This window comes from Hypomesus nipponensis, chromosome 2 (assembly GCF_054491055.1).
Source record: "Hypomesus nipponensis isolate SF chromosome 2, ASM5449105v1, whole genome shotgun sequence".
Taxonomy (NCBI): Eukaryota; Metazoa; Chordata; class Actinopteri; order Osmeriformes; family Osmeridae; genus Hypomesus; species Hypomesus nipponensis.
The window spans coordinates 21,893,875-21,919,323 of NC_140362.1; the positions used below are offsets into that span (position 1 = coordinate 21,893,875).

Genomic DNA, 25,449 nt, shown 5'->3' on the forward strand with positions numbered 1-25,449 from the left:
CTGATGAGCCGGGTACGCCTCAGCTAATCACCTGGCCCAATCAAACATTAGCAGTTCACACAAACACAGATCTGTACACACCCCTCTCATCACTGTCCCAGACACCCGCTATGTCAGAGAATAATCTAGAACAACTCTGTGAATGTGTGTATGTATTTGTCTAAAGAAGTTCTTGACCGCTGGGTCCTTGTTGCTATTTGGCACCAAGTCTCACAGACCTCCTGTTATTGTGTTCTGTGGTTTTTTCTCTAAAGCTGCCTTTGCAACGAGCACACACACAGTCATCCACACACACACACACACACACACACACACACAGGATTTGGGGTGGGTGGGTATTCTTAACACAGTGTAAGGGAAGGGCAGAGCAAGCACACAGACTATTTTGGGAGGGCAACCTTCAATCACAGGCTGTGACAGGTTCTCAGCGACACCAGGGACAACAATACAGCAGGAACCAAGCTTCTCTTCCTCTGGAAAGCCGGGGGTCACTGTCACCCTGCCTCCAGGAGCGATTCCGCCTCACCCTGCCTCATCCTGCCTCATCCTGCCTCCAGGAACCAGTCCGACTCACCCTGCCTCACACTGCCTCCAGGAACCAGTCCCCCTCACCCTGCCTCACCCTGCCTCAACCCTGCCTCCAGGAGGGCGTGATAGGTTGGAAACTAACACCACTTACAACTTCTGGCCCCATTTAGTGAGACGACTCTCCATCCAGGACAGCCCTTCCACCTGGTCCTGGTCGACGTGTTTCCACCACCCGGAAGGCCCTTCCCCCGGGAGCCCCCGGGCCAACACTGGCCCTGGCCTGTGATACTTATCAATGCAGTACCTCCCTCGGATCCCTTTGTTTTGGTCTCTACTCACAGCCAAGTAGTCTCTCTCTCTCCCTCTCTCTCTCCCTCTCTTTCTCTCTCCCTCTCTCTCTCTCTCTCCCTCTCTCTCCCTCTCTCTCTCCCTCTCTTTCTCTCTCCCTCTCTCTCTCTCTCTCTCTCTCTCTCTCTCTCTCTCTCCCTCTGTGTCTTGCTGTCACTCAAGCCCACTGGCTAAAAATAATTTCCGATGAACTCTGTGCGACTCCGACTGTAGAATGAACGATAGCTTTGTGTGTGTGTGGAGAGAGATAGGGCATTGGGGAAGGGGGGTGTCTGTGATGGGGGGGTCGGAGTGCAGAGGGGGGCAGGGGGGGTTGGGGGGGGCACGGGGGGGAAAAGGAATGTGAGTGGGAGGAGGGATGATGTCCTTATCAGAAAGTAATGGTTCCAGCAGTGTTGGTGGTTACTAATGGTCTGTGGCACCTCTGTGACACTACCGCACTGCGCTGGACCAAATCAAACAAAATTCACAAGATCATTCAGGTTCCGAAAAAATAAAAGTTTGACCGAATGATGAGAGAACGAGAGTAGAGAGATGTGGACTTGGAGGCATCTCTCCTCTCCAGGCTTGGTGATGCGTCCCTCCTCTCCAGGCTTGGTGATGCGTCCCTCCTCTCCAGGCTTGGTGATGCGTCCCTCCTCTCCAGGCTTGGTGATGCGTCCCTCCTCTCCAGGCTTGGTGATGCGTCCCTCCCCAGGCTTGGTGGTGTGTCACTGGGGGGATGGAGAAGTGGACCCTCCCTGTACAGCGTCTGAATCTCTTCCTGTTACGCAAGACTGCGTTCTGTCAGGTCACATGTTCAGCACCAACGCCCTCAATCGACCCTCTCTGTGTTGAACTGGAACAGTGGAGCCAAAGCCCTCCACCTCTGCTCCCCAGCCGTCTGGCTGCAGCGGAGAAGACCCCTCTCACAGCCCACTAACAGCCACCTCTCACCAACACGATCCGGCGAAGTGGTGCTTTTGTCCTGGTCCATGTTTCTCCCTCCCTCCCCCCCTCCCTCCCTCCACTCCTCCGTCGCTGTTGTGACTCATGTCCTTTCCGTTCGGTCGCTCTGCCTCAATTAAAAAAGAGGAAAAGCTGACCTCTGCCTTGCCTCTACTGTTTCCATTAAACACACACGAAGTCTTCTCCTATTTTAGTCAAACGACCCCCCCCCCATCTCTCTCTCTTCCCCCTCTCTCTCCCCCCTTCCTTCCAGTCTTTTAAAGGTATGGTTGCTTTTCTATTCTGATATTCGTGACATACTGAGGATTACATAACAGGGCAGTTATCTGATTTAAGGGGTATTAACCAATCACATCTGATGCCTGAAAACGCTGACAGAGCATCCTGCATGAAGACACCAAAGAAGGATTACACAGAATTTGCTAACTGAGACGCAACCAAAGACTCAGAATAAAGTTAAGTTTTATTATAAAAATCCTCTGGGTTATTCTTTAGACTGTAACCAAGTGTGTGTACCTCGATGCACGGTTATTCTTTGTGTGTGTGTGTATGAGAGTGTGTGTGTGTATGAGAGTGTGTGTGTGTGTGTGTGTGTATGAGAGTGTGTGTGTGCGCCTTCATGAGTGTGTAGGTATGTACGAGTGTGTGTGTGTCTTCAGAAGTCCTCCTGGTTACTGTGTGTGTGTGTCTTCAGAAGTCCTCCTGGTTACTGTGTGTGTGTGTGTGTGTGTCTTCAGAAGTCCTCCTGGTTGCTGCGTGCATCTCGTAGCTCAGTAAGGGCCGTGAGGACGTCTCCTGTCAGCCTGCTGCCCAGCTGCCGGCCCCCCCTGCTCCTCACACTCACCGTCCCACTCACACACTCCTTCTGCCCCACCACTGCACACACACACACACACACACACACACAACAGAGAGAGAGACAGAGAGAGATCAAAATAAATCTATTTAAAAACTATCTATGGCAGGAAGTGATTAGGACATTCAAAAAGCTCATTCATGTTTACCGAATATGTAGTTGTACTGAGAGAGCTGTGCTGCCCGGATCTTTTTATTTAAGGTGGATCCCTGCCCACAGTCCAGGTCAGCCATGAAGCCAGCCTCACGAAACTGCCCGACCACCTTAACAGGAGAGAAGCGTTCAGAAGGGCTTCAGTGAGCCAGGATCAGTCGCACTGCTACCATGGACCACAGCACCATGGGGAGGGGGGGAGGAACACTAGCAGGAACAGCAGAAAGATGTGGCAGGGGAGGACACTGGAACAGCCAGTTTCATAGGTGCTGACCTGCTGAGCATACGACTCGCTGTTGCCCCCTACAGGAATAACCATGACCTGCGCTGGAGACAACCACAGGGGCCTGATAGAGAGAGACAGAGAGAGAAGTTAGTGTGAGGACGCCATGTACACCACAAGCCTATCAGTTAGTGTCTGGTGGGGGTAGTGAGGGTAGTGGGACTCACCATTTCCCTCCAAAGTTCTCCGCCAGGATGGCGATCATCCTCTCCAGAGAGCCCAGCACGGCTCTGTGGACCATGACCGGCCGGTGGGTCTCACCATCAGCCCTGGGAGACATGGAGGTTAGACCTGTCTGTCTGCCCGTCTGCCTGTCTGTCTGTCTGTCTGTCTGCAGGGAGGCCTCATACACACAGGGAGGTTAGACCTGTCTGCCTGTCTGTCTGTCTGTCTGCAGGGAGGCCTCATACACACAGGGAGGTTAGACCTGCCTGTCTGTCTGTCTGCAGGGAGGCCTCAGACACACAGGGAGGTTAGACCTGTCTGTCTGTCTGTCTGTCTGTCTGTCTGCAGGGAGGCCTCAGACACCAGGTAAGATATGCTTTCGAGCACGGGTCTTCAACCCCAGTCCTGCATGTTCTAGATGTTTCCCTGCTCCAACACACCTGGTTCAAATGAATGGGTCTTTGCCAACACCAGACGAAGGCTAGTAACGACCCATTCATTTGAGTCAGGTGTGTTGTAGCAGGGAAACATCTAGAACATGCAGGACTGGGGGGTCCCTGAGGACCAGGATTGGAGACCACTGCTTTAGACAACACAGGATCCTCAAATGTTCCTTCACAAAGCGAAGAAAATACTCTTCAAAAAACAAAAGCTATTTACACTTCATGTTCCTGCAATTGAGTTACTCGATTGGATAAGAAGGATGATTGCATTACGATGTGATACTCACCCAACATACTGGAGGTCAAATCTGATTGGAAGCTGGAAGTCCAACTGGATCGTGGCACACTGGTGCTGTCGACCAATGGCGTCCTTGATCTGAATATCGATCTAGTACCAGCAGGATGCGAGTATGTCAGTAACAGGTCAGTTTGAGCTGAAGCTAGTCATTTCTAAAAACAGCAACATGGTCATCAACAACTGACCTAAATCTGCTGGTGTAGCTTCTAGAACACTTCATATTGATTAGGCAAACATGGGCACAGTTCAATTCTATCGAAGGTGTTTATGGCCAACAAGTGAATTCTGACCAATCAACTTCCCAGGTGGCTCAAGCCCCTCCCCCTGACCTTTGGCCCATAGAAGGCTCCGTCTCCTGGGTTGAGTTCCCAGCGCTCGCCGAACTGCTGCAGGCTCCTCTCCAGCTGCTGCTCAGACAGAGAGGGAGGGAGGACAGCTCAGTCAGGGCGACCACACCAGACAAAACAAGCGCTCCTTAGAGACGGCGCTTCAGAGCAAATTTATCTTTATTTCATCGCTCAACTATCTGGTCTAATCAGGCCCAGAGTTCCTTCAGGAGGCCTCCTTTACGGTGTATTTCACATCAAGATGGTTTCCTAAGAACAGACAGCTGCTTTCATCTGTGAGCAAGGCATGACACATTCCAATGCCTGCATGCTGATTGGCTGATTGGCTAAGTGGGCTCCATTACTCAGTGTGTTGAGTGTGGAATTATCCACGAGGTGTGAGTTAGTGTGAAGACCCAACTGTCTGCACACGCACACATTTACCCAGCTGGGCCAAGTGCTCCCCCACTCCCCTGTTCATCATCCTACATTCCAAATGTGTGTGCAGGGCTCAAAACACACTTTTTTCCCCACTGTAACCACATTTTTTCAACCTTTCAAAACCAGTTTTTCGAAACTTTTGACAAAATACATTTTTTTTCCGCCTTTCAAAACCTCTTCTTCCCAAAAAAATTTTATTTAAAAAAAATTGGGGGGGGGGGGGGAAATAGGGATTAAAAAAATATTTTCTACAAAGTTTCGAAAGGTTTGAAAAATATTTCCTCTCTATTCTCCTCTCAAAGATGTATTTTCTAAATGAGCGTCCCTAGTGTGTATCCAAGCATGTGTATCTAAGCGTGTATCTAAGCGTGTGCATCCAAGAGTGTGTATCTAAGCGTGTATCTAAGCGTGTGCATCTAAGAGTGTGTATCTAAGCGTGTGCACCTCCTCAGCCGTGTCCCACAGCTCCGGCTGGCCCAGGCACGGCGTGGGGCGAGTGGAGAGCAGGCAGTGGAAGGAGAACCCAAACACCTCATACACCCTCCTGACAAAGTCCAGACAGCCCAGAATCTCCTGCTCCAGCTGGGGGAGAGAAAGAGAGAGGAGGGGGGAGGAGAGACGAGGGAACAGCGTTAGCATCAGAGGACAGGGGGGAGGAGAGACGAGGGAACAGCGTTAGCATCAGAGGACAGGGGGGAGGAGAGGCGAGGGAACAGCGTTAGCATCAGAGGACAGGGGGGAGGAGAGGCGAGGGAACAGCGTTAGCATCAGAGGACAGGGGGGAGGAGAGGCGAGGGAACAGCGTTAGCATCAGAGGACAGGGGGGAGGAGAGGCGAGGGAACAGCGTTAGCATCAGAGGACAGGGGGGAGGAGAGGCGAGGGAACAGCGTTAGCATCAGAGGACAGGCGTATCGCATGCTGAGTGAGCCAAAAGCAGATTCCGGGAATCGCGAGGTCGACTCTCAAGAACGAGTTGGGAGGGTCTGTCGCCGTAGTGACGGTCTATTCCTAAACGCCGGGCTGATTGAATTAGCTACACAGAGAAAAACTAATCACTGGTACACAATCACGGGACTGGGCCACTAACAGAACCACTAACAGCCCAGCACAGACCCCCTCTTCTCCTGTCCTGCCCAGGGACATTTCCCCTGGAGATGGGCTTTAGCTTACAGGGTGAAACAGTCAGGAGGCGCACCTTATAGACGAAACAAAGCTCTCCATTCAGGAGGACGGAGGCCATAGAGAACGAGAGTCATGGGATCTCCTTTCAACACCTTCCAGTCCAGTGCCTGTTCGAACTGACTGCTTCTTCACTTAAATTGATTTCTTCAGGTTTAGATAAAGTTTTGACCATGTGTGTGTGTGTGTACCTGCTCTGGAGTGTGTGTGTGTACCTGCTCTGGTGTGTGTGTGTGTGTGTGTGTACCTGCTCTGGCGTGCAGAAGATGTGCGCGTCGTCCTGGCAGAACCTGCGGACGCGGGTCAGACCCCCCAGAGCTCCGGAGAGCTCGTTACGGTGCAGCGCCCCGAAGTCGGCCCAGCGTAGAGGCAGCTCCCTCCAGGACCTAACCCGCTGCTCGAACATCAGGCTGGAGGGACGAGGGTGAGGACGTGAGTGTGTGTGTGTGTGGGGGAACACTGGCATGCGTGTGTTGAGGGGTACAGCCACGTGTGTGTGTTCTCACCAGTGCGCGGGGCAGTTCATGGGTTTCAGAGCATAGGTCTGTGTGTTTTCCGACGTCACGGTGAACATGTTGTCACTGTAGTGCTCCCAGTGCCCTGAGCGCTCCCACAATGCAGTGCTGTACAGGGTAGGGGTCACGACCTCACTGAAGCCCCGCCTCCGATACTCACTCTAGCAGACGGCAGAAGGGAGGTGAGGGGGGGGGGGGCAGGGAGAGGGTTATTTTGGGTAATGTAAAGTTCAGACAGTGACTAAGTAGTCATTGAGGAGTTGTTAGTATAATATCCTGACTACTGATGAGAACACTGCTGTGCTGAGGATGCAGTTAGACCTGAGTGAGTACCTTTATGAAGTCAGTGAGAGTGTTGTAGATGTGGGCTCCTTTAGGCAAGAAGAAACAGCTTCCAGGGCTGACCTCGTTAAAGAAGAACAACTCCTGATCCTGACCGGAGGAACAAAGACAAACATGACTCTTCCAACTTTCTATCTCTCTCTCTCTCCATCCTCCCCCCCTCCCTCCCGCGGGCCGTACCGTTCCGATGCGGCGGTGGTCTCTCTTCCGCGCCTCTTCCTGTTCCTTCTCCCACTGGTCGTGCTCCTTCGCTCCTGGGAAGGCCACGCCCATGAGTCGCATCACTCCAGTGACCTCCGCCATCGTCACAGGAGACACCTGGACAGGGGAGAGAGAGAGAGAGATCGGCAACATCAGAGAGAAGCAACAGGGGGGATGAAGAGACAGAGGAAAAAGAGAGAATTGAGACGGGGAGAGAGAGAGAGAGAGATAGAGAGGATGAGAAAGAGACAGCAGCTGATGTGTGTTTCCAGTGCCCTGTGTTTTACAAGTGATTGGAGCAGGAAGCTGGGCCTGTGACAAACACAACATCCTGCACCAGCTGCTGTTTCCATGGAAGCCCAGTCCACCCAGCACCAGAGCAGTACGGAAACCCCAGTATCAGACATGGAGGACATTCCATCCTGCCCTCCAGTCCACTGGTCATCACAGGGGAGAGGAGAGAGGGGGTGGGGGGGTTGAACACACAAGCCTGTGTGCATTGGGTCTTCGCCACATCCCCAGTAGTGGGTTTATTGTAGTTGGGACCAAACTGTCAGTTCCATGTTTGTTTACCATGTCTGACTGCCAAAGCACAATGAGCAGAGCCCCGACAGTAGAACAGACAACAAAGATAAACAATGTCTACATTCCAGGGAATAAACAGTCCCTGAAACAGTGCTGCTAAGCACAGCTGGCAACAATGAATAGAATAGTTTCCTAATCTAAGGGGGACTCCGATTAGCATCCAATAGAGTTCTACTTTCATTAGAGAAAGAGACAAACACACACACACACACACACACCTGGAGCATCTTGAAGGCCTTGATCAGGCCTGTGTGTGGGAGGAGAGGACCTCTGCACACTCCTATGCTGTCTCCATACCTAACACACAAAACAACACATGGGACTGAATGAGTGCTTTATCACAGACGTGAAGTTTTGAAAGAGGAGCAACTGTGTGTGTGTGTGTGTGTGTGTGCGTGTGTGTGTCCCACACCTGTAAACTGGGATGGTAGACCCTACAGTCTGCTCGTCCATCAGCTGGAGTCTCAACTTACAGTCCTAAAAAACAGAAAACTGTATTTAGTCAAACACACACAGACACAACACACATCATCCTAGCCTGTCAGATTCTCCATCCAGGGACCAAGCACAGTGAGGAGTAAACACCCACTCAAATGATAGTGTTTCACAGACACACCTTCCACCTCGCATTCCTCCATGGTGAGGAATATCAAAAGGTCATTACCAATGTCAACATGTATAAACACTCCATTAGACACGCGGCAACAAGCACAGTGTTACATAACACAGTCTAGCTGCTCTAGCTGCTCTAGTCTAGCTGCTCTAGTCTAGCTGCTCTAGTCTAGCTGCTCTAGCTGCTCTAGCTGCTCTAGTCTAGCTGCTCTAGCTGCTCTAGTCTAGCTGCTCTAGCTGCTCTAGCTGCTCTAGTCTAGCTGCTCTAGCTGCTCTAGTCTAGCTGCTCTAGTCTAGCTGCTCTAGTCTAGCTGCTCTAGTCTAGCTGCTCTAGCTGCTCTAGTCTAGCTGCTCTAGCTGCTCTAGTCTAGCTGCTCTAGTCTAGCTGCTCTAGCTGCTCTAGCTGCTCTAGTCTAGCTGCTCTAGTCTAGCTGCTCTAGTCTAGCTGCTCTAGTCTAGCTGCTCTAGTCTAGCTGCTCTAGCTGCTCTAGTCTAGCGCCTCATCACTGTCACTGCATTCCACTATGAACACATATGTCGCTTCACCCAAAACAACAAAATAATCACAAAATGAAGAAGGACTGGGTTGTGTGCACTATAGAGCAAACCCTGTGTTTTATTAGAATAGGTCAAAAGCCAGCGTCATCACACACAGCCAGAGATGAATAACCTCTGACCTGGAAGAGTTCTTTGGCTTCCTGCACGCTCAGCTCCAGTCTGGAGAGAGGAAGTCGAAGGGCGGCGGCTTGCCGACATCTCTGCTCCACCTCAGTGAGACACAGGGCACTGGGGGAAGGGTCGTAGGACAGGGCAAGAGGCGGGTCATCGACAGGTCAGGGTGGATGCTGTTAACAGCCCTACACTGACCTCTGACCCCTGTGCCCCTTCATGCAGATTAGAGAGGACTGGTTTGACGGGGTTAGCATGGTGACATGCTGTATATTGACTGGACCCCTCACACTGTGAGCTTTACTGCTTTCCCAGAGCCCTGCCTTATCCAGGAGAGAATGTCTCTCACCTGTTCTCCAGCCTGTGGTCGCAGAAGAGCCCCGTGTCGGACACGCCTTCTCTGCACAGCTCCGCCCCGAAACTCCCCTCCAACACCCCTCCCAGGACGCACGCCCCTGTCCTCCACAACGCCTGGAGGAGACAGGGACAGAACGCGGTTTTCTTTGGGTAAATGAGAACGTTCCTCGGTTTCGTGGCGTGTGAGAAGGTCCCTGAGGGCGCGTACGTGTTTGCCGTCGTCGCTGTCGAAGCCCAGCAGCTGCAGTTCACAGTCGTCCTCCAGGGGGCGGTGCAGTTCCCACAGGGCTCCGTTCACTCTGGCCACCAGCGCTCCTGTCAGCCTGTGGGGGGAGACGGGAAGAGGAGGTTAAGGAGAGGAAGTTAGCAAGAGGGAACTCTTCAAACCCCCTGATTCATCACCATCAGCCTGAGTAGCACAGGCTGTTTCACCCCCCTTAGTGTGAACCTGCCTCCTGCCAGGTGAGGGAACACACCTGACAACGGCCTCACAGATGAGTATCTGAAGGTTAAAACAGATCGGTGATGACAAAAGCCAAACAGGAATGAAAGACTCTAAAGGCGAGTGGACGTGTGTGTGTCTGTGTGTGTGTGGCCTGTATGAGGTCTTCTACATGTTGGAGGTGAGGTCATGAGGAGGGTCAGTTACTGTGCGTTCTGGGCGATGAGTATTGAGGTCTTCTACATGTTGGAGGTGAGGACATGAGGAGGGTCAGTTACTGTGCGTTCTGGGCGATGAGTAGAGGTGTGGTGAAGCCAGCTGTGGCCTTCGCTGTCCTGCCGTCAGCCAATCGGACGCTGAGGATCTCCTTCTCGCTGAGTGTTCTCCTCCCATCGCCCCGCCTCTCCTGGAGAGACTCAAACAGCCGCACGCGCTCAGACCGGCTGGGGGATTCCTGCAACTGGGGGGGGGGGGGATTAAGTAATGAAAAAAGGGGTGAGTTAGATTCTGAGATCCATAAATATTTATAGTAAAAAATGTAAAACAATTCACATTCACACAGAGAGAGACTGATAGCCAAGCAGAGAAGTTGTGAGACCAGCCAAGTCCATAACCTAAATTCTAATATATGGAAGTATATCCCACATCTTTATGGTTGTGTTAATACACAGCAATACAGGCACCGAGTCATGTCACACGACCAGGACATTCAGCAAACATCCCTGTGTGAGCTTTCAAAACAGTTCATGACATTCATTGACTGACAGGTGTGAAAGAGTAATGCATTTGACTTAATAATAACAACAAGGCTAAATGGCACACGGCCCTATCAATACTACACCTCTTTTTGGTTCGCTAGCTACCCTACATATTTAAGCTGCTTTGAGTAACTCAAATACTAGGCAGACTGATTTCATTCCTGCGATCCAGCTTTGTTAACCTTGCACACCTTGCTATACCGCCTGTGAGAACGAAGAAACGCACGTGACGAGGTTCGACAGACGGGCAACCGTAATAGCACAGTAACCACCATCCTCAGTCAAGGAATATCTACAACTCCACGGTCATAACATTTTACAATCGTCCCCAACACTGCATGCGGCCATAACACCGGAAGAGTGATACAAATGAACGAGAAAGTTGATTGGACCAAATAGAAAGGAGGCGGAATCTTGTGACGCAGAGGAAAGTGCTCGTTCACGAGCCTCAGTCTAGAATGCGCGCTCACTAATCAGCACATGCGGTGGATGGGCCAGATTCAAACGAGGACGCTAAAGAGACAGCTTGAAATTAACAGTATAAAAGAAAATATTATTTTGTGGCATACATAACTAAATATTTACTACCGCCTTAATACTGCTGCTATTATTACATGGTAATACGCAGAATGAGCCCATCCAAATTACTGTAGCTCACTGAAACGGTGCAGCGGCTAGAAATGACTGGTCATACTGGGCAACTGATGAAGGGGTGACATCGAGCATCTCTCAAGTTCAGGACTAAGCAAGTGAAATAAGACACAAACGTTGGACTCGAAGGAGCCAACAGCTTTGATATCGTTGTGACGGTCTTTACATTTTTAATAGCCTACAGCTAAAATACAATATGCTGAAACGGTCGCTCGAGTAGACTATTTGATTGTCCTGTCAAACTGTCTTCGAGTTGTTACATTTTTCTCTTTCAAACTGACTACAGTTTTAAATAACGATTCAATTGTGTTGTACCAACTTTTGTTCAGGAAAGATACATTCTGACCGCAGTGGCTGTCAACGACTGATGTAACCAAATTCTATTCCTTTGAAATACAGAGTGCAAATGTTTCTTTAAAATGTTGGAATTATCTATGAAGACTGATAGTTACTAGTCTTATAGCTATGAAAAATACACGCATTGATCTAAAGCGTGTATAATTACTGAAAACGAATACACGCTATTCTCCCCAATAAACGACAAATATGGTCACATTTTAGGGACCTCGCAGGCTGTATGATCATGTGGAAGGTTTTACTAGGGCCAGTTCATATCCACTTGGTGGCGCTACGACCTGTGTAGCTAAATCGCTTTCAGTAGAGGGCTATGAGGAATCTGTTAGCAATATGACCGTCTCTGAAACGGTCGCACTTCAAACATACATACGGTCTAGCCGTGGTGGGGTGCACTGCAACAGTCAAATGCGGTTCCCAGGCACCACATCCTGCACCCTCAGAGATAACGCAACAGACATGAACTCGGTCTTCAGTAGCAAATACAAAATCCAGGGAAAATGTGCTTCTTTTTCGTTTGGAAGCGTCGCGACAGCCAGTAAAATCTATTCGCACATTAAGTATAGGGGCCGATCTGACAATGTGATTGTTTAGCTAAGAATTACGTGACTGACTCCGGCTGTTAACATGTAGACTTAGATGTGCTCAATTTACGAGAAAATTATTGTTTAAAAAAAGATCTTCCCTTACACAAACATCTGGGAAGCAATAATATCGCTTTCTGTGCCAATACAGATCTACATATAGGGTGAGCGTGAGATCAGGAAAAGTCAAAATCCTGGACTTTTGTGGTGTACCTGCCTTCCATCATCGGTAAGACTCATCTACCAGACTATATCATGAAATCCAATAATATAACTAAAGCCACAATATGAACCTACAGGATGATTAACACATAAGTGCTCCGCTCCTCTCCCTCAAACATGCTTTAACAGCAGTCTTGTTGTTTGATAAACATTTATGAGTTGGGGCAAGGACCTGAGATTTGGACCAAATGACAATATCTTCATGTATGTTATACCAAGTGTGTCAAACCCTGAAGTGTGGTAAAGGACTGTCCAACCGTGTTCATGGAGATATCGCCATGTAGGGTTACTCTCCCACCCCAGTTATGACTAGCATGATTCACCTCGTGGTTCCAGCTAAATGATTACAAACAGGCTCTCTAGATTAGAGTCAAAGCTAAGACCTCCAGGGAAGATTCTCTCCACGAACAGGGTCGGGCAACACTGTTCTAGAACACAGAGGACAAGATGGAAGAACGTGAGGGTCATTTGTTCTGTCTGGACATCACTGGATGGTCGTGGCAAGAAAAAAACAAACCAAAACAAAAGACATTGTGATGGGTGTGTGTTGACTGTGACTGTGCAAGGTGACTTAACTAAAGAGAAGAAACCTAGAGCATTTGAAAGGACTGGACACTCAAAGATCTGTGATAAAGCATCATTGATGACAACAACAATAATATGCAATGCATCTAATCAGTAGGAGAAGGAAAAAAACAAAAACATGTTACAGTCAATGTCCTCACATCTTAAGCATTTTTCACCCTGGAAGTATCCAAGTATTCCAAAACAAAATTCTCTGGAACTCAAGAGTACATGACTTATTTACAAACACTTCTCAAATACATCCATCCTTGGGGTCAGTAGCTGTTAACCCTAAGCTGCAGCAGGGAGTGGGGAGGTCATCTACACAGGATGAAAATGACCTGCTACTGCAGAGGGCCATGCACATATCAGACTGGCCAGGCTGTCACTAGTTAGCTGTAGCTTGGGAGGAGTCGGCGTGCGTCCCAGGTTACATTGTTGTACAAACTGTAGAAGCAGGTTGGTGGTACTGTAGGACCCATTCAACAAAACACTGCACACATAGACATTGTACTGCGGTCTTCGCATTTCCTAATTTACATTGACTTCTGTTCACTTCAATGACAGCTGGCTGCCTATCTTCTGGAGACCTGTAGCATCTGAGTGTAGGTGACAGATCAGCATTGTGGGTTAGGTGTGGAGAGACCTTGTCCTAACCCTGAACACTTGACATTGACCAAGACTTGCATGAGCATAATGGATGTTCATTAGATTCCTATCAGTTTGCTAAATGGCGTTGTTTCCATGACGCAAATACACAGGTGGTTTGTTTTAGTTCCCTTTGACATCAATCATGGTATAAGGAGCAAGACCGACTGAAGCATGGGTAGAGTTAAGAAATAATCGAATAACGAAAAAATAAAAAATAAAAGGGTGAATGTGCATGAGCAAAGTATCCAGCCAATCTTATTCCTCTGCACATGTCTGTCAGGTACAGACGTGCGCAGAGTCAGCATGTGGAATTGAGTAACTTATTTTTTTTCTTACACTCGACATGATGTTTACAGCCCTCCAAAAAGAGAAAAATGAACCAAAGTTCTAAATAACAAAGCAGAGGTGAGAGGTCACAAAGCAGAGGTGAGAGGTCACAAAGCAGAGGTGAGAGGTCACAAAGCAGAGGTGAGAGGTCACAAAGCAGAGGTGAGAGGTCACAAAGCAGAGGTGAGAGGTCACAAATTCAACTACTCTACTTAAAACAAGAAAAAAAAAAAACTGAGACCAGATGTACAGTTCAGAGTCCATGAATGACAGCGACGTTCTCCAAGAAAGTACCTTCCTCTTGTTGGGTTGAAACTCTGGATTTTATTTAAGTCAATGCACACACGGTGACCAAACTGGAGTCGGCAGGTTTAAAAGTCAAACCTACATACAGGACTCAGCTTTCACTAGGGGAGTTTCTTCACAACTCAGGTTCACCTTAATATCTGTACCGACACCTAAAGTTCACTCAGCAGAGGAAGAGCTGTTTGGCTGTTTGAGTCTCAAGCTAAAGTTTCACACACCCAAAGACTGTCAGCGAGATGATCATCGTCCTCTTGAAGAAGAAAAAAACTAAGGGTTCTTGAAGCAATAAAACACAAGCAACTCGGTTCAGTCTGTAGATAATATACATGAAAAATAGACTGAAGAGTGGAAAAATTTAGATAGGGAGGAAGAAGGTTACTATCAACAATATGATACAATCTGGGAGGTGTGTGGGGTGGGGGAACAGCAAACGGATCGTTTCAATTCAAAACCTCTTAGAGATAATCCAGACCTACTGATGATGCTTGAACTAAGAGTGAACACACACTAAGGGAAGTAAAGAGGTTTGGAACTCAAAACTCTGATAACTAAACTACCACTTATGACTTCAGTCCCTTCACAACTCCCAGACTGCCCGCCACCCACCTCTCTCTCTCTCCCTCCATCCTCTCTTACACTCACTCTCTCTCTCTTTCTCTCTCTCTTTCTCTCTCTTTCTCTCTCTCTTTCTCTCTCTCTCTCACACACACTGTGAATGAGTTTCACATTGGACAAATCTTACATCACACAGAAGCAGAGAGAAGAACTGGAATAGAATAACCACCTGCTGTTTGTTACTCAAACTGTCTGCTTGTTGTCTTCTTCCGAGTTCATCTCCCTGTTCTCAACTGAACACCATGGCTCCTGGGGGGGTGGGGGGTGGAGGGGTGGAGGGAGGGAGGGTGGGAGGGAGCAGACTTGAGTTGGACTGCATGTTTGACAAGCTTGTACTGTACAGTAGAGTGAAGAGATAAAAGGCTAATTGACATGTAGGTTTGAACATCTATGTACATTGAGCTTAAAGAAGGGAGGTGTGCCTGGGGCGGGTGACTAGCTGGGTTCATACCAGGAGGGCTGCACACGCTCAGCCTTGGATGACTAGCAAGGTGTGGGGCTTGGGCTCTTTCGTCCAGCTTGTAGTGGGGTGACACTTCAGTAGCGAGGGGGAAGGAAAGGTCTTTTGGGGGGGTGGAAGGGGGCCCCCTGTCCCCGGCCGAAAGGGGCCCCGGGGCGCTTGCCCCCCCGGAATACGTGGGGGTCATGGTTGGGGTGGGTGGGGGGGCCTCGAGCTCTCAGCAGGGGTCTTTGGCTCATAGGGGAGGGAAGGATGGGGGGGCGAGCGGAGGGGTTAGGCAGGCGCAGGAGGGAGACCGGAGGGGAGGGGCGGCGGGGGTTTCGGGGCCCAGCCGGGGGGCTCGTAGGGGGCCTCTGTAGAGAGGGGGCCTGGGAGCGGGGAGGGAGGGTGTCACCTGAGGGGGAGGGGGGAGGAGGGGTGGAGGAGGATGTGGGAGATGGAGGAGTGATGTTGAGCCCTTCCTTCACTCTGCCTAGTAAGGGGGGGGGCGCCCCGGGGGTCCCCGGGCGGTGCAGGGGGGGGGCATGACGGGGGGTGAAATGCTCTTTAACTGTACCGGAGCGGGGTAGCTTCGGGGGTTCCCCAAGGAGAGATAACATGAGGGGCACAGGCCCACCTTTACCCCCCCGCGGACCCCCAATACCCCCACGATCTGCCCCGTCTGGCCGGCTGGGGGGAGGGAGGGGCAGGGGCCTGTCTACAGGGACCAGAACTCCACCCACCATGACTGCAGAGGGGGGGCCTGGGAAATTACGAGTGTGAGGCGGGGCTATGGGCATGGGAGGGGGAGGGGGGCGAGGGATGGGGGGAGGGGGAGAGCTGAAGAAGGGGGAGGGAGGGGGAGGATGCTGGTGCAGGTGAGGGGGGTGGTTCTGGGGGTTGTCCCCTCCGTGGTAGGTCATCTGGAACTGGGTGGGGGGTTGAGCGAGCGGGTGAGGATGGCCAAGGAGGGTGTGAGGATGAGGGGGAAGGAGGTGGGGGGAGGCAGCGGGGGCATGGGGGGGCACGTGTCAGGAGAGGCGTTGACAGGTGGGGGGACACCGTGAGGATGTGATGGGGAGGGCGGCTGGACCTCCACGTAACTCCCTTCTTCATACCACATCCCGCCCCCGGGCCGACCACCAGCCCCACCCCCGTGCCTCATGCCTCGACCAATCACGCGGATGCTCTCCACGGTCTGGATGCGCTCCCCGGGCTGCAGACGGTTGGAGTAGTTCAGTGTGTGGATGGGGGCTCCTTCTGTGCAGGGGGACACCAGGGTCTCTATGCGGTGGTACTGCCCCTCCGCCCCTTCTCCTCCCGGGGTCCCGCCCTGGCGTCCTCGCCCCTTCTCCTCCCTGCGTCCGCCCAGCCCTCCGTCCTCAGAGCCGCTGCTGGCCTTGCGGGAGCCCGCAGACGCCCTTCTCTCCCCGGACGCTCGCTCGGCTGCGTGGAACCTCCCCTGGAGGGGGTGCCCTTCCTTCTTAGCCTTCATCTCGGAGAGGGACAGAGAGGAAGTGCCGGACAGCCTCCTGGTCTTCAGCGCTTGCTCCTCCTTGGTCTTGGCGGAACTCTTCCCAGCAGCCACCTTCTTCCCGCTTCCGTAACTCTGTCCTCGAGAGGAGGATGAGGAGGACAGGAAGTTGCTGTCACTGCTGCTTCCTGTGGGGGTGATGACGGCATCCCAGGGGTCACTGCGGTAGGCTGTGGGTGAAAGGTTGTGACCCCCAGGGTCACCCCCCAGGGTGTCCATGATCTCGTCCTGGGTGGGGGTCCCCCCGGTCTCGTCTCTCACGGGGGTCCCGTCCACCCCCTCGCCCCCCAAGAGGGGGCTCCCGTCCCCCAGCCCCAGGCTGAAGCCAGGATTCCCCTGCAGGAAGCTGTTGATCTTAGACTCTAAACTGGGGGGGGAGACGCAGGCGGCAGGGGCGGAGGGGGGAGGGGGGGGCGGGGGGGGAGGACTACACTCTCTCTCTTTCTCCCAGTCCCTTGTTCGCCCCGTCTCTCGTTTCAGGCTGTTCCCAAGGGGGGGTTTAGTGGTGGGCGGAGCCTTCGCTGAAGAGGATTCTGGGGAAGAGCGGGAGGGGGGGGCGGAGGAGGAGGGGGGGTTTCCAGTGACACTTTGAAGCAGAGATGAAAGACCTGGGGAGAGAGAGGGGTATTCAGAGAGCGAGACGGAGAGACAGAGAGAGACAAGAGAGAGAGAGGATTTGGGAGATAATTACAGCATATACACAGTAACTAGAGAAGCCCATAAACCATATCCTTGCAGTCTCAGGCATAAATGAAAATGTAAAAAAAGTACAGCAAAAATGCTTAAGAAACTATCAAATTAAAGACAAAACTAAAAATCTCAACATTTAGTACTTTTACTGCTGCATAAATCCAGAAGAGCAAAAAAAAGACAATATCCATGTGTGCCTGAGATGATATATTTACCCACACCCAGCTCTCTCATAACGAGATGCCATTCAGTGTGTGTGTGACGCTGTGTGTGTGTGTGACGGTGTGTTTGGACGGTTTGTGTGTGTGTGTGACTGTCTCACCCTGAGTGCTTGTCTTGGACAGGGCACTAAGGATGCCTTCGGGGGAGATGTCTACTCGAGACAGGATGCTGGCCAGGGCGGGGCTGGGCGGGGCCGGTTTGGAGGAAGATGATTGGCCAGAAGGGGTGGTGGGGGTTCTGGGAGAAGGCCGAGAGACAGGGCTCACTGCTGGGAGGACAGAGAGAGAGAGGGAGAGGCAGGGTCAACTCTTTGTTCTAACAACAACACTGACTCATCCCTTCTCAATCCTTTGACAGAACACACACACACTGTATATAACACCATGACACACACTGTATACAACACCATGACACACACTGTATATAACACCATGACACACACTGTATATAACACCATGACACACACTGTATATAACACCATGACACACACTGTATATAACACCATGACACACACTGGTGTAACACCATGACACACACTGTATATAACGCCATGACACACACTGCATATTAGGGCTGCAACAACGAATCAATTAAATCGATTATTAAAAGCGTTGGTAACGAATTTCATTATCGATTCGTTGTGTTGTGCGATTATTACGCCACTCAATATGTCGCGGAGATGTTTGAGTATGAAAAAAAAAAAAAAAAGTTTAACTAGTTGAGCGCGGAGCGGAGGTAGAGGAAAGACCATCAGAGAGACGTTGTTGAGTAACGTTGTTCTGAAACACACGGCGGAGGCAGAGAAATCAGTACGACCCAAGTCATCCAAGGCGTGGGAGCATTTCACACTAAATACGTCGAAAAAGTGTGTTAATTGACCGAGGTGAAGTTAGTTTCATATTCGACATTCGTCTCACATTCGGAAGACGCTACTTTGCAGCATCGCGTTAGGGACCGGGTGAAAATAACACATACCATTTTGAAAAAAAAACTTTTATAATAGGAATATAAACCTCAAACAGACACCAGAGTATCTTAATAATGTCTGGTATACTTCCACAGCCTTTACTTTTTCAATGAAGTTTCAAATAAAATGATAGAAAATCACAAATCTTTGAAAATAGCTTAATCCTCGCAAATCTTAACTTCTTTCAAAATTGTGTCAAAAAATCTTAAATATACACCAGATTATTTTAATAAAGTCTGGCCTACATCCACAACCTTTCAATTTTCCATAAAAGTTTTAAACAAAACTCAAATAAATTGCTCATCTTGGAAAATAGCATTAAATCCACGCTAATATTAATAACTTTTTCAAAATTGTGTAACTGTTGTGCACATTCTGAAAATTGTTTTTGCACTGTCAGTTCTGTTTTTGAATAAAGGGTTGGAAATGATTTTTTTTCTTTCTCATCCAATTCATCGATTAATCGAAAAAAATAATCGACAGATTAATCGATTATTAAAATAATCGTTAGTTGCAGCCCTACTGTATATAACTCCATAACACACACTGTATATAACACCATGACACACACACACACTGTATATAACACCATGACACACACACACACTGTATATAACACCATGACACACACACACCTGTGTTCTTCATGGCAGACGTGATGGAGCTCAGTATGGAGCTGATCTTGCCCAGGTCTACGTTGGCCAGGTTCACCCCCAGAGAAGGATCCAGTCCCTGGCCAGCCGAGGGGGGAGCAGCCCCTGTGGAGGCCAAGGCTGGGGCCTGGGCTGAGGTCGGGGCTGAGGCCGGGGCTGGGGGGGCGGTCTTTTTAGAGAAAGGGTCAGGGGGGGTTTTGGTGGGCGTGGGTGAAGGGGAGGGTTTGGAAGCTGCTGCTGATTGGACGGGCTTGGTTGTCTTGGAAGCGGAGGATGATGTCTTGTCTGTCTTGTTTTCCAGTGCTGGAAACAACACAGAGAGTTAGAGCAGCTTGTCAGTCCGGCGCCACTTCAAATCCGGAGGAGGAAAACATGTTTGGCTCACAACTAGAGCCCGATCAATAAAGGATTTTTAAGGCCGATACCGATACAAATATTTGGTAACTTAAAAATCCGATATTCCGATATCTGCCGATATAATTTATTTATCCAGAAATGCATAACAAAACAAACTGATTTCCCTAACAGCAGTTATTTGTAGTTTACATTTAGTCACTTTTAGCAGAAGTTCTTATCCAGAGCGACTAAGTACAGGGTCACGGCCCGGAATCGAACCAGCAACCTTCTGATTAATAGCCCAATTCCCTAAATGCTCAGCCATCTGACTCCTGTTATTATGTCCTCAATAAAATAATATGATAATGCAGTTTCTGATAAATAAAACACAAACTCAAGATATGAAACTTTGTCTTTTATAAAAAATTTTTTTTTACAATTCTTCATTTATGGGCCATTATGAATGCCGATACCGATAGTTTGGAAAATGCCCAATATCGGCCAATAATATCGTCTCTACTCACAACCAGGAAACCACAACCCCGACCCCTCCACCCCCGACCCCCAACCCCAGACCTCTCCACCCCAGACCCCCTCTACCCCGACCCCCCACCCTGACCCCTTCCACCCAGACCCCCTCTACCCCAACCCCCCACCCCCTCCCCCTCAACCCCCGACACCCCAGCTCACCTATGATGCTGGTGTCCGTCTCCTCCTCAGACAGCTCCATGTCCTCCAGGACTCGGTTGTCTCCGGCTCTCCCCAGCTCTCCGTCATCCATGGCCCGGCCGTCCAGATCGGGGTCGAAGGTCATGCTGCCCCCCCGGCCGGCCCCCAGCTCCAGGAAGGGGGAGTCTGAGCCGGTGGGTGAGGGGGCGTCCTCGGAGGGCGAGGGGACTGGAGACTCCTCGGAGCCTGGGAGGGTGGACTTGAGGGCGTCCAGCTTCCTCTTGAGGCTGGACACACGGTTGGCGAAGGTGTTGTAAGCCTGCGGAGGATGAGGACAGAAGACACCTGAGAGGAGGACCCGACAGAGGAGGATACAGAGAGAAACCACCGGAAAATCGTCTGCACTTGTGTGTTTTCGACTGGTACTCACGTTGGCCACGATCTTGACCTCTTTGTACTGCATCTCGTAGAAGACATCCGCGTTTCCCAAAGACTCCAGCAGAGGGGGCCCTGCACTAAGCTGGGTCTCCAGGAAGCTCACAAACTCCTGAAGCTTCAGACTGCTGTCTTCAAAGTCCTTGGAAAACTTATTTCCTTCTGCCTTGTCTGGGTCAGACAGAAAGACCGTTTAAGAGGGAGGGAGGGAGGGAGGGAGGGAGGGAGGGAGGGAGGGAGGGAGGGAGGGAGGGAGGGAGGGAGGGAGGGAGGGAGGGAGGGAGGGAGGGAGGGAGGGAGGGAGGGAGGGAGGGAGGGAGGGAGGGAGGGAGGGAGGGAGGGAGGGAGGGAGGGAGGGAGGGAGGGAGGGAGGGAGGGAGGGAGGGAGGGAGGGAGGGAGGGAGGGAGGGAGGGGACATGATGACACAGTGTGACACAGTGGCTCCCTCCTGACCTTTGAGTCTCTTGAGGGCTTCAGTGCTGCCGACATCCACCCTGAGAGCCGTCAGCAGCTTCTCCTTCATCTCCTCCTCCGCCACCACGCGCTTGTAGCCACACAACTGCTCTATGAACGACTGAGGCTGGGGGAGGAGACATTGTTTAAGAGGGGTAAAGAGTAAAGAGAGAGGGAGGAACAGTGAAGAGGACAGAGAGGATATCGCTGATAGTTTCACCTCAAAATAAACGTCACCTGCATCCCAGAGCACTGAGAATAATGATGATAGTAGATGATAAAAATGACTTACTGTGAACTCAGCCACTATCTTAGACTTGAGAGCAGCTTTGGGGTTGGCTGGGGCTGAGGGCAAAGCAAACATACATGAGCTGAACTACATCTGTGTGTCGACACAAGAATGAGAAACAGACCAGATGGAGCAGAGGACAAGTATGAGGATCAAGTTTCTCTCTTGAGGATTTACCTGGTGCAGGTATGGTCTCCTTCTCTTTGACTTTCTCCTTCTCTCTCTCCCTCTCCCTCTCTCTCTCCTTGTCCTTGTCCTTCTCTTTGTCTCTCTCCCTCTCTCTCTCCTTCCGTGCCAGGGTGGTTTTCAGAAGAGAGATGAGCTCTTCGGGGTAGACGCTTCTCTCCTCCCAGATGGTGAAGATCCTCTCCACTGACCTCCGTACCTTTCCATCCCTGACAGGTCACAGGTCACGGCATGACGACTTCTCCACAATGATCAACTTAATACACGAGTGAAAGGGCTACTGTTGACAGATGCATGCATTCAGTTTGGGTGAGTGAGTGAATGCAGTACACTCACGTGACCAGCAGGGCGGCTCTGGGGAGAACCTCTGCGAAGGCAGGGCGGTACACGATGGCGTTTTTCCTCTTGCAGTTCTGGATGACGTCGTTGGCAAGGTAGAAGAGGTTCAGACGGTGGTTGGTGTCCGCTAAAGTCAGGAAGAGGAAGTTCAGAGTCGTGGACAGAGTTCAGACAAGAGCAGAGACCTGCCTGCTTGTGTTTGAGTCCTGGGGGGACAGAGGCCTAATCACCCTGAAGCCAGGCATGTGTAACTGCAGACACCTTGAGAGAACCGCAACCAACAGTTCCAAACACACGTTCTGGACTGGGGCACAGTCTCGATTGAAAATGACTTCATTTCAAACCCCAAAACAAACCTGTGTAACTTTGGGAAGCCCGGAGTCCACATGTCTGTATACAAATCAAGTGGCCTGACATTCCATCAAACCCTCACCCTCAAGCATGCTGCCACAGCTGTTCTGGTCATCACACATCTATTCAATAACCAAGATTTGTTTCAACGCGTTGAGCTTTTCCACAGACTACTGTTCCTAAAGCCTTCCTAAAGGTTTGACAGACTCAGACAACTTTAACACACTATATAAGGCCAACTTCTGATGCAAGCAGCTCTGTAGCGAAGATGGGTAGAAGGAACATGGTTCCCACAGTGCGAGACTGTGTTGAAAATGTAAAACCTGATGTCACAGACTTAACAACTAAAGTTACATCAATTACCTATGATGTGGGTCCGATGGCTGCGCGGTTAGGGAATCGGGTTATAAATCAGAAAGTTGCCGGTTCGATTCCCGGCCGTGCTAAATGACGTTGTGTCTTTGGGCAAGGCACTTCACCATACTTGCCTCGGGGGGAATGTCCCTGTACTTACTGTAAGTCGCTCTGGATAAGAGCGTCTGCAAATGTAAACGTACCAAGTCTGTGTTCCTCCCACTAAGGGTGTAAACATTGCCTCCCCTCCCTCTGAGACCAGGACCTGAGAGTTAAAACACAGCAACTACCAACACCAGCAACTTGTGTAATTCATGAGGAACACGTCAACCATGGTTGGTGATGGTGTACTGTACTAGTAACCCTGTAAACGGCTTCACACAGAAGCCTCACTCAGCGACATAACACAGACACAGACACAGCAAATCAGGGCTTTTTTATGATAAGCTCCCCGTCTGAAAAGTGCACAGTAATGTCAAAACTTAGCTTGTCCACTGGAACTAAGCTTACTGCTGAACTAAGCAGGCAATGGGTGTGTCAATCAAGCTTTGAGGAAAATCACAATTCAAAAGGTCACAGTCGATACCCCTGTGAACGTAACCAACCACGTAACCTGTGCATGGAGACTCCCAATCCCTGCCGATGGAGTTAGCAAATCACATGAAGACAGCTATGCATGGGTTACGTAAGGCCATGACCCCACACCGTTTTGAGGTAAAAGGTGTACTTCAAATGTAGCCAAGGGATAACTCAACCACAGGTAGTAAACAATGCGTCTTTACAGCTGTGATGACTGTCAAAAGCTTGAAATGACACAGCAGGTCTAACCTTGCACCAGAGAAAACCAGAAACTGATCTCATAGCTTGGCCTGCTAATAATATCAGTGTTTAACAATTCCACAGAGCACATTAGCCTTGCAAACAACAACAGTTTGAATAATAGCTGGTGGTGTGGGCAGAAACAAGAGGCATACGTAGATGGAACCTCACGAGTTGGCTATGGATAAATACATGTGAACACGGTCCCCAAAAGCAATGAAACAACCTATACAATCGACACTGTGGTTATTTACAATGATCGAGATGATAAGATTTACGGTGCCTGCCACTGTACGAAAAATCATCTTTTGTCAAACTGACTTGTCATACTACGTGTAGTTCTTCAAATGAACAGAGTAGGATTTGCAGCGATCTGACAGTTTGAAGTATGACTACTACAGCCTGCAAAGTGACATCAATGTACCTCGTCAGATACTTATGTTTGTGAAATCATGCTCTAGATATGTAGAGTTGCTGTAGATTTGTGAAATTGACAGAAATAGACTTGAGCAAGCAAACTCGTAGTTTATTTCATTTATCGTGTGCAATTCAAACATGTTCGGCATGGTGGCTAGCTAGAACATGCTGTACCAACAGTAAAGTATTGTAGCTAGTCAAGCTGCATGTATGGTCGAGCAATATCAGGCAAGCACTAACTTTATTTCCATATCAAAAGCCATTGCTCGTATTATAAAATTAGCTGAAAAGGCATGGCAAGGCTGCAACTGTGCTACCTGATACCAAGTAGAAGTACATGGCAAAGACATGGGGTAAACAACAGCTAGCATACCATCTCAACGTCCTTACTGTAGTCTAGCTAGCTAGATAGCCTAGCTCACTGTGACTTAATTTGGCAAACTTGTCGATTTAAGTTGGATTGCAATATTAAACAGGTTAGAGAATTTATAGATACTATTGGGAGATAATGCATCAGAGGCACCATGCCCAGACACAGTTCAAATAGCGTTTGTGGCCTAGACTAGTCCCTGGTACAAATACGATATCGTATCAAACATTCAAAGTCGTATGTGTTGTTTTATATGGTCTACCTGCTTGCATTAATTCTAAATTGCATTCATAAAAGGATAAAACAATGACAGAATGGAAAATAAATATTGGATTACAAATGTTTAACGTTTCATTGAATCAATGTAATTTAAAATGTTCAACTCCAGCAATTAGACCGCACCGTTGAGTAGCAGACGATACATTCGTTTATTTCATTCTCAATGCGACGGTCGCTCCACATGACCGATAACAAACACACTTAATTAAGAGGACATTACGACGCACCACTAATTAAACCGCACACAAAATATAAGTGTAGTTTTGCAACAGTCATTCATAAACTACTTGTATATAATTAATTATATATATGCCCACAAGGACACAATTAGCTCCAGACCAGTGCACCGTCGGATGGCAAAGTCGAATAAACCTACCAGTTTCCCCACTATGTAGCTAGAGCTAGCTAGCTATTTGGCTAGAGTGGATTAGCTAGTTGGCTACTACTCACATTTCTTGAGCCACTTCATCCAGTATCGAACGATAAGGCTGTGGTATTTTTTGTTTTCAATGCACCAAGTAGACAGTCCTTGTATTGACTCCATAGTGTTAGAGACTCCTTGAAATCGACGGTCCAAAGAAGCTTCCAAACCGGCGGAGGAGCCGCGAGCGCCATGGCCGCTAGCAGCCTCAGAGTCCGCCGCCATATTTCCAGTCGTCTTTGCTGTGCTTGAGCACCGCGTCTCCGTGCAGGGCATCAGCAGTTAGGATGAAGCTGCCCTTACGTTCTCATTAGATAGTCGGAGACTTGTCAGCAGAAAGACCCAGACACTTTCCCCACATTTTGCCTTGATCTGATGATTAAAAACGATCTGTAGATTTTAAAACTCTGTACGGTGCATTCCGTTTTTATGGTCTTTGGGGAGAGTAACATATCCGCGACATACCATATTACTACAACCCTTTATGTCATTTCTGTGAGA

At 49.6% G+C, this 25,449-nt stretch overlaps 2 protein-coding genes across 2 annotated transcripts; both read right to left on the reverse strand.

Moving 5' to 3' along the window:
• Positions 1-2,269: 2,269 nt before the first annotated feature.
• tars2 (threonyl-tRNA synthetase 2, mitochondrial) lies at positions 2,270-10,822 on the reverse strand. Its single transcript, XM_084668934.1, has 18 exons — positions 10,642-10,822; positions 9,971-10,152; positions 9,459-9,573; positions 9,243-9,364; positions 8,902-9,010; positions 8,025-8,089; positions 7,831-7,909; positions 7,007-7,144; positions 6,818-6,916; positions 6,476-6,645; positions 6,217-6,379; positions 5,234-5,371; positions 4,352-4,429; positions 4,012-4,112; positions 3,284-3,385; positions 3,108-3,180; positions 2,829-2,943; positions 2,270-2,700 (listed from the first exon to the last, which is right to left on the reverse strand). The coding sequence occupies exons 1-18, from the start codon at positions 10,723-10,725 to the stop codon at positions 2,558-2,560; spliced, it is 2,076 nt and encodes a 691-aa protein (XP_084525060.1). The 5' UTR covers positions 10,726-10,822; the 3' UTR covers positions 2,270-2,557.
• Positions 10,823-15,015: 4,193 nt separating this feature from the next.
• On the reverse strand, positions 15,016-25,411 carry rprd2b (regulation of nuclear pre-mRNA domain containing 2b). The gene is given in 11 exon segments (XM_084668932.1): positions 15,016-16,170; positions 16,173-17,305; positions 17,710-17,877; positions 19,212-19,532; positions 20,256-20,553; positions 20,665-20,840; positions 21,124-21,250; positions 21,416-21,468; positions 21,590-21,807; positions 21,935-22,064; positions 24,978-25,411. Coding segments are annotated over 11 exon segments (3,780 nt in total). The 5' UTR covers positions 25,225-25,411; the 3' UTR covers positions 15,016-15,261.
• Between the last annotated feature and the right edge of the window lie 38 nt (positions 25,412-25,449).